An 8,131-nucleotide genomic window follows, 5' to 3' on the forward strand; every position below is an offset into this window, starting at 1 on the left:
GAATGTCCCCAAGATCTGTAAATATCTGTCTATTATGTACAGTATATATTTTGTTTAAGAGATATATGAATATTTTCATGATTAGGTAGTATATATTTTCTATGTTCAGGAGATATAGGAATATTTTCTATAATTAGGAGATTTATTTTCTATGTATATAGGAGTTTTAGATGTATATATATATATATATTCCCTTGGGCTGACAATAATAGAACAATTTTGAAATTCTAAAAAACTTTCAATATCGTCTCGATTTTAACAATCATTTAACATTTAGCCCATTTTGTTAGTTCTGTTAGGTCTTTTTCATCTATTTTTGGTGGTGAATTGACCAAAATACCATTTTGAATTATAAATTATAATTTTACTTATTGTTAAATTTTTTTGAAAAGTTTTTTATTAATTAAGTGGATAATTTATTTACGAAGTTTTAAGTTCTTCCATCCATCTTGTCTACCTTATTTTATAATATTTTTTAGAAAAAAAAAACAGTTAAGGATTTATTTGGTTGGGGCGAAAAGTTAGTATTGGGAAAAGTGAAAGTAAACGTGAATGTATAAGAAAAAGTTTTATATTTGATTAGGGAGAATAGTTGAAGGAAAAATACAATTGGATGGACATCCATAGTTTTCTTTTTCGTCCAAAATGATGGAAAAGTGGATTTACAAGGCAAAAAAAGACAAAAAAATACATATTTATTTTTATTTATTCCTTTATCCATATATAGAATTCTACCTCAATTATTTTTTTCTTCCCGCTAATAATACCGATACATAATTTTTGAGAAAAAATAATCAAAATATTGAAAAAACTACTACGTCGTTGATCATTTATAGTAATTTTTATTTGATTTAAACTGAATAATTTAGAACAAATAAATAATATAGATTTTGATAAATATTTTTATTAATAATTTCTTTTTTGTTCTTGTTTGATGAATATTTTTAATAAGAGTTTCATATTTTTATATACTAAAATTATTTAGTATATTCACTTGTTTATTTTCTAATATAAAATAAAAAAAGTTAATCAATAAAATTACCAAAATGAGTCTTTTTTTTCTTAATTTATTTTCTCGTACAAAAAAAATAAAAATTATTTAAATTTACTCTTTTTTCAATCGTACAAATAATTTGAAGTAAAATTATTATTTTTTTCGTTCCCTTGCCTTGTCAATCTCACTTCCCCTTTTACTTTCCGTTTTCTCTTAATTGAATCAAACGAATTTTTAGAGGAAAATTGATAATTTTATACATTCATTAAAAAATAACATAATTTCATTAAATTTAAAAATATATTTATAATTTTTTAAATTATAAAAAAATATTTATAATTATATCAAATTTTGTGAAAATTGGTTTGTAATTTATCAAAAAAAAGAAAAGGGAAAATCAGTTTTTAAGTACAAAGAGAGAACAAGTTCTTTAAACGTTGTTTGTTCTCTTTCAGTTGTCTCTTACTTAGCCGCAGTGTGCTCTCTCTCTCTCTTTCTCTCTCTCTCACTCTCTCCCCGCTTCCAACTGTAAAATGGAAGGGCTAGAGAAGCTGGAACAGGTACAGAGGACAATACATTTGCTGCATTCCGTCGGAATTTCCGATGCCAATCCCGATTCCGAACGCTTTCTCGCCGATTTCACCTTCCTTTTAGTAAGAAACTTATAGTTTTCTATCCTCTCACACACATTTTATTAGTGATGATGATAAAAATCATGTCGAGTTACGTTTATTGAGTTATCCGTTTCTGTCACATTGAAGATTTTCTTTTTTAGTTCTTGTTTCGGAAAGGGGGAGGGGGGTTGGGGAGATTAAGAAAAGGGGGAGTTCAAGATTTCCATATAAGCATTTTGGTTTCAGCTCTACCATGGTTGGACTTGGGCATCACTATCCATCTCTACTATTGAATTAGTAGAGAGTATATTTCTTGTACGTGCTGTCATGCGGAAGAGATATTTTTTTCTGAAACCTAGCAAGTCGAACTCTTCTTTATAAATTGATGGCCTTAAGAATTTAGAACTTGATTTTTGGCGGTAGATATTTAATATATCTAACAGCTGCCCTCGTCGGAAATGCGTCCGTAAGCATGAGGTGGCATGTGTATTGTACCATGGTTCAAACAGTAAGTGCTTCGTTATGCATTTGCAGAGTGAGTCATAGGAGTGGAGTTACATATCAGTTCTCATGTAAAAGAATTAAGTAATCGAAATTCAAAATTTGGCCTTTTGTTTCACGTGTATTCCTGTTCTGTTGTTCCATTCGTATTTAGTTCTTGATTTGCTTAAATGGTGTGGCCCTTTAATTCTCGTTATATGAAAATTTTGAGCTTGCTTATTTTCTTCTTATGATACTTATTTCTTTCTCTGTTTTGCCAACGATGTGCTGAAGATGCAACACTGCGGTGAGCTTGACATTACCTCCAAATGTGAGTTGATCTCTAAGCACATGTCAAAGGTTTGCCAAGTGTTGTTTACCCTGCTTTCAGTTTTTTGTAGTTTCAAGATTGCTAGAATAAGCATCTGATGTATTTCTGTCTTTTCCCCTGCTAGATATCGAGTTTATTCATTGATGGTGCATTACCGTTTGAAGCCAAAGGTATATATTAAATAGTGATCGATTTTGTACAGCTGAGCTTATTGCGGTTATTCTGTTTGTTTCTCTCCTAGACTGAATATATTTCCTTTTCCGTATTTATTTTGACATTTTCTCTAAAAAATTGTTAAGCTAACTGCTACATGCATAAATGTGCCTGCAAGATGTGATAAAAGAATTACGAAACTTCATTTAAATGCTTTCACACTACATTTTTATGAGATAGAAAGAGCAGCTCGCAACTGGCAAGCAATCGATTGGCTCTCTGTTAGAGGAACCCGAAAGGCGAATTCAGGCACAATCTAAGGATTGATAGGTCGATCAGGGATTGATTAGAATTATTTGAGAGATGCTAAATCCATAGTCAAAGAAAATGAGAAAAAATTTGTTATCCAAAAAACAAGTTATTTATTCTACAATGTAAGATTCTGTACTTCAGTTTATGAAGGGATACCTTCATCAAACCCTTCTCATGATACCTTCTGCAATTTTGAAGTTCAATATATTAACAGTACAAACAGCAGATAGACCTCCTTGGATATTAGTTGTTTTGCCAAAACGATGCAATTATGTTAGACCATTACACCTTTAATAGGTGTCTTAGCCATAAAATGCACAAAACTTCTGATTAACCCAATCTTATATATGAATGGTTCAGCTTGCATGCAATCAGCATTAAACCTCTGATACTGCTGAATGGAGGTAGCGCCTCGCTCAACCAATTAAGTGGAACTCTCAAAATAATCCTGGATTTCACTAAATTCTATCCTCAAATCAGATGACTCTTCTACTCATCACGCTTGCTCCAAATACATGGTTTCCTCTTTTTTCCATGTCAGGGGTTAAGAATCCTGTTCCTGAGTATTCTTCATCTTCTCTGATATATTTATTGGAGCACCGGGTGAAAGGATCTAACCATCCATTGGATCCATGCTGCAGGTAGAAGTGTGAATTTAATTCCTTGATTGAAGAAAGACCCAAATCCGTATTCACTCATGCATGGTTGTTCTTTGGATCCCGATCTGAATTCTGAATAAATGGATTCTCAGAAACTAAAGCAAATTCTGAAATTCTTGAATGTGAAATGTTATCTAAATATGAGCCATGGTTTTGGTCCATTCATAGCCAGATCTGGATGTTGAGAGTGCTGATGTATCACGATTCATCTTTAACATGCAACATTAGTATATTAAGTATGTGATGTTATTGTTCTGAAAGCTGAAATTTTGCAGGTTGCAGCATGGTTGGAAATGCTGCACAACTTTATCCTGAACCAGATCTGGATCCTCTCGATGATGCTATGGTTGGGATGGATTCAATGATGCGTTCAAATTCAACTTTGGAGGATTTTGTAAGAAGTATAAACATGAATGGTTGATGGTTGATATTCAATATGCGAGCTATCTGCTTCTCTAGCAATTTTTGTGCTTTTTTTTTAGCTACATGCCACTTAAAACCAAATTAGCACAAGAATTTGTTGTTAACAATTATTTTTGGGGTTGGGGGGTGGGGGTTGATCTTCATCTTGATAATGTTGTGATGCTTATTGTTTGGGACTCGTGGTAGATCAGTGGTCCTAATGGATGGTCACTGCCTTTTTGATTTATAAGTTAGACAGTAGAAGATATGAAACCAATTATAGACATCACTGACTAGAAGATGACCAATTTGGCATTAAGTTGCTTGCTTTATTTCATATATTAATTGGAACTAATTGAATTATGGCATTTGATATTTGATGTTGGGCATGTATGACTGTCAAGGTCCTAATTACTTGTGAAACTGTCCACTTATCTCTGCCCGAGGGAAAAGATATCATTCACTGTATGTTCAACTGGTAATACAATGAGTTGTGTGCAGAAGCCTTGACAAGGTTGTAATGAATAGCAAACCTTGTAATTACCATTATTGGATGTGATAATGACCAAGTCCACCATAAATTTATACAAGTCCTTATCTTGGTTGGAAAAACTTTGTCCAGAAAAATCTTCAGTGACGTTGATATTTCCTTGTTTAAATTGCCAGTGCAGGTCATATTTTATGTTTCACAACATGGAAGCAAGTCAGCCACGATCAATTTTCAGCTACCTACCTATACTTTCTTTCACAGAAAGTTATATTTATCAGGTGATTTGTCCTAAGACATAGTTTTTATTGCTGATCAGTAAGAAATTGAAGAGATTTTGTCATATGGGGAACTCGTAGCAATAACTGTAATTCCTTTTCTCTTTGATTTTTGATAAAGGAAATAGTTCTCAAGCTGGTGGAATGAAATGACACATGCTGTTCTACTACTTCACTCTATATGCATGTTACTCTCTTTCCTTCTGCTTTATTTTCAACAAGAAAATTGGTGGCAGTGACAACATATTATGTGCACTCTTTTTGCATAAAATTGTTTCCGAAACTGTAGCTTCCCTCATTGTCCTTGGATACTTGAAGAGATGGATGATAAGCTACTACATGAACTTCATTTTGGTGTCTTGAATTTCTGGTGATGCAGTTGGATGGTTTTAATGAGAAACTACTGCAGTTGCCTAGTAGCGTTCCAGTTTTCAGTAAAGATTTCGAGGTAGTAGAAATCCTTACCACACTTCTTCCAAGTTTACAAGGAATATTTGGTTCACCCTCTTATATTTTACTGAAGTTCAGGATGTTGATTCAAAGCTTGGTGCAAAATCTGTAAGAATGTTCCGGAAGGATCCCTTTAGACCACTCCTCATTGTACTAGAACGTCAAGGGCTTTTGACAGAAAGGTTTAGCATTTCATTTGTCATGTATTTGCCATTTCTGCTTTCTTATCTTTACAGGAAAACTTACCTTGAACGTGGCTTCTAAATTGTTTGCTTTTTAACATTCTTTGTATGTAATAAGGATTGAAGAAGAGTTAAGATGTGGAGAAGAATATTGGGCTTTGGAAAGAGAGCTATGCTCTGCACTGGTGAGCAACAAGGAGGTATGCCTCAATAAACCTTGCCCCTTGTACCAAATGTATTCATTTGCCTCCAATCCGAAATGTAATTATCAACTAAAAATTTCTTACTGTGAGAAAGCTTTAATACTTCCATATTCGTATACATAGCTCCTAGTTATTGTCCAAGTTGATGTATAGGTTATAGAAAGAAAACATTCCTTGGTAAAAGAATAGTGGATTACTAAAAAACTTATACAAGTACTGCATCTGCACTTGTCTTCTGAGAATGCTCAGTAGCTTTTTCGAGTTTATAACTTGTTGGGTTAAAATTTGAAACTGTGTCACAGCAGTGAAACTTTGATCGGACCTATTCCCTTGAGGTAATCTTCCATTTTGATGGTCGGACATGAATCAAATTCTAATCATCTCCCATGAAAATGATGGGATCACATTTTCATTTTGCACAAACTCCTTGGCTTCTCAATTGTCTATGGTATCATCTCCCACTTCCTCTGACTTATTTTAGAGAGAATCCCAGATGGCTTCTTTCTGTATGCCATTTGAAGCTTGTTGCTTCAAGATACGAAAGTGCAGTTGCAGGAGAAATAATTAGCCCACTGCTCTGACCTCAATTCATGCAAAATTCTTTGATCCATATGGATCAGCAGGTGTCGAGGTCCAAGGTCATTTTTCATTTGTATTGTGTATGAAATATAGTGGAGTCCCTTAAGCAATAAATATGCAGCACATTTCACCTACGGATCACCTAAGTATTACTTCACATGCTTCGTGAAACAATATATGAACATGTACGTTTTAACCTATGATGTGTATACATGGAAGGAAGTTATTTGGTTAAGGATAAGCTTGCTAGGCACGATAATTTTTGGCATTGAATTTCCATGAAACCCTTTTGATTTGAACGCTGGGAAAATATGCAGTGATTTATTTTATTTTTTTTAAATCAACCAGTGCTTTACTTGGCTGATTCTGACTAGAGATACTTTGCATAGATATCCATCAAAGATGCGACAAGGGCTATCCATCTGAAGTCCTTTGATTATCGCATTATGAACCTTCTACTCTATCAACTAAGAGGGGAGAAGGTATATCATGCTATTATCTTCTTTCTTCCAAAGTATCTCTAAATATTTCTATGTACTGTAGAAGGAAAACAGAATAATAAAACGGTGCAATTGTTTGGCAGTGAATTAATTCTATTGCTTTGAACAAAAAATTAATGTATTTCTGTGTGACATTGTATATTTCGCTGGAATATTTTTTTTGAAGCTGTTTTGAAGGTAAATGAATTGCACATGGAATTTCTGTCTGTCTCAGAATTGCTCGTGGAAGTATCGGACGACCTGTGAGTTATTTTTCTCTTAACTACTGAAATGTTTGTCCGTCCTTCATTACAAAAGCTGGTTGCACTATAAATTACCACTTATCTGTTTTGGAATCTTTATAGATTCTCTATTAATTTGTAGTCATGAAGTGAAATTGAAATCAGGAACATTCTGAGAAATGCATAGTCTTCTTGCACAACTCTGGATATTTGGGAAAATATTCGACATTTGTTAGTTCTAGGTCCATTTAGACCTCTACTTTGTTCAAATGAAATATCAAGGCTCTCTGGTCCTCTGTTTCATTTAATCTTACTGTAGTTTATCCTTCATTACATATAGGCCATGACTTTAAGATTAACCCCATGCACTCGTCTTCACTATTGTATCAAATTCATGATACATACCTCCTTCCACTCATAATATCAGACCAAGTAGCAGTGGCCACTTTAACTCACCTACTTCAGAATTTTTTTACCTTGTTTTCGTGGCTATTTTCTCCTATGAGTTTTTATTCTTTCTAATAAATACATAGTCTATATAATTCGTTTAGATATATAAGGTTCATATGGATTGGAGGAGGATTTGGAGAAATGATTTTAAACTTGTTCATGTAAGATGGAGTTGAAATACATTGTAATGCTACTAAATATAGCTGAAACAGAGAATGGGAAGATTTGAAATCCTTTGTAATATAAAATTAGCCAAACAACTATGGTGGATTTATTATTTGGATTTTAAATCCTTAGCTTTAAATCCTTCAATCCAGACATAAAGTAAGAGGGTTTTCATTCATTATGCATGTGAGAATCATAACCTAAATACTTCACGGATGGAATGCCAATTGACTCCACAGGTTCGATTACGAGGTGAGTCTCTCTTCTCTACATTTCATTTCTTTTTTTCCTTCCTTTTTAGGGAATCGCTTGGTTTTTCTTTGTGTAGATTCTGTTTGATTTTATGTTTTTGATAGGATGATGTGGTTGAGAATAACTTCAACATTCTGCGCATGTTTGTCAAGTATTACGGACCTTCCGCAGCACCAATCATGTTGGTGAGTATTGACTGGTGTAGGTGCGCTTGTGAGAGGAAAACATTCTAAATTTGCAACTCATTTTATTGGTAGTACCAATGGATATAATTGGTTAATCTTTTTTATTTTTCTGTAGGCAAAATTTATAACTGAAGCAGAGGAAAAATATGATGGTTTGTTGAAAGCATTGGATCCTGAACTGTCTATGAAGTACCAGAAAAGATGTGAAGAAGCTACAAGCGAAGGTACGATATT

At 33.5% G+C, this 8,131-nt stretch overlaps 1 protein-coding gene across 7 annotated transcripts in view; it reads left to right on the forward strand.

The window, feature by feature from the left end:
• The window catches only part of LOC105178295, a 7,941-nt gene continuing 1,255 nt past the window's right edge, over nt 1,446–8,131 (forward strand). Inside the window, exons 1-14 of one of the 7 annotated variants that reach the window (XM_020698937.1) lie at nt 1,543–1,647; nt 2,383–2,419; nt 2,544–2,589; nt 3,245–3,525; nt 3,819–3,937; nt 4,612–4,713; nt 5,090–5,158; nt 5,239–5,342; nt 5,461–5,542; nt 6,514–6,606; nt 6,802–6,866; nt 7,700–7,712; nt 7,817–7,897; nt 8,013–8,121. In XM_020698937.1, the coding sequence (XP_020554596.1) occupies nt 3,827–3,937; nt 4,612–4,713; nt 5,090–5,158; nt 5,239–5,342; nt 5,461–5,542; nt 6,514–6,606; nt 6,802–6,866; nt 7,700–7,712; nt 7,817–7,897; nt 8,013–8,121 (829 nt within the window). In that variant the 5' untranslated portion in view covers nt 1,543–1,647; nt 2,383–2,419; nt 2,544–2,589; nt 3,245–3,525; nt 3,819–3,826. Of the gene's footprint in view, nt 1,648–2,382; nt 2,449–2,543; nt 2,590–3,244; nt 3,526–3,818; nt 3,938–4,611; nt 4,714–5,089; nt 5,159–5,238; nt 5,343–5,460; nt 5,543–6,513; nt 6,607–6,801; nt 6,867–7,699; nt 7,713–7,816; nt 7,898–8,012; nt 8,122–8,131 lie in introns of those variants that run through there. The other 6 variants (XM_020698936.1, XM_011101744.2, XM_020698934.1 and 3 more) reach the window with 6 other exon arrangements.

The sequence above is a fragment of the Sesamum indicum genome, linkage group LG15 (genome assembly GCF_000512975.1).
Source record: "Sesamum indicum cultivar Zhongzhi No. 13 linkage group LG15, S_indicum_v1.0, whole genome shotgun sequence".
NCBI classification, from domain to species: domain Eukaryota; kingdom Viridiplantae; phylum Streptophyta; class Magnoliopsida; order Lamiales; family Pedaliaceae; genus Sesamum; species Sesamum indicum.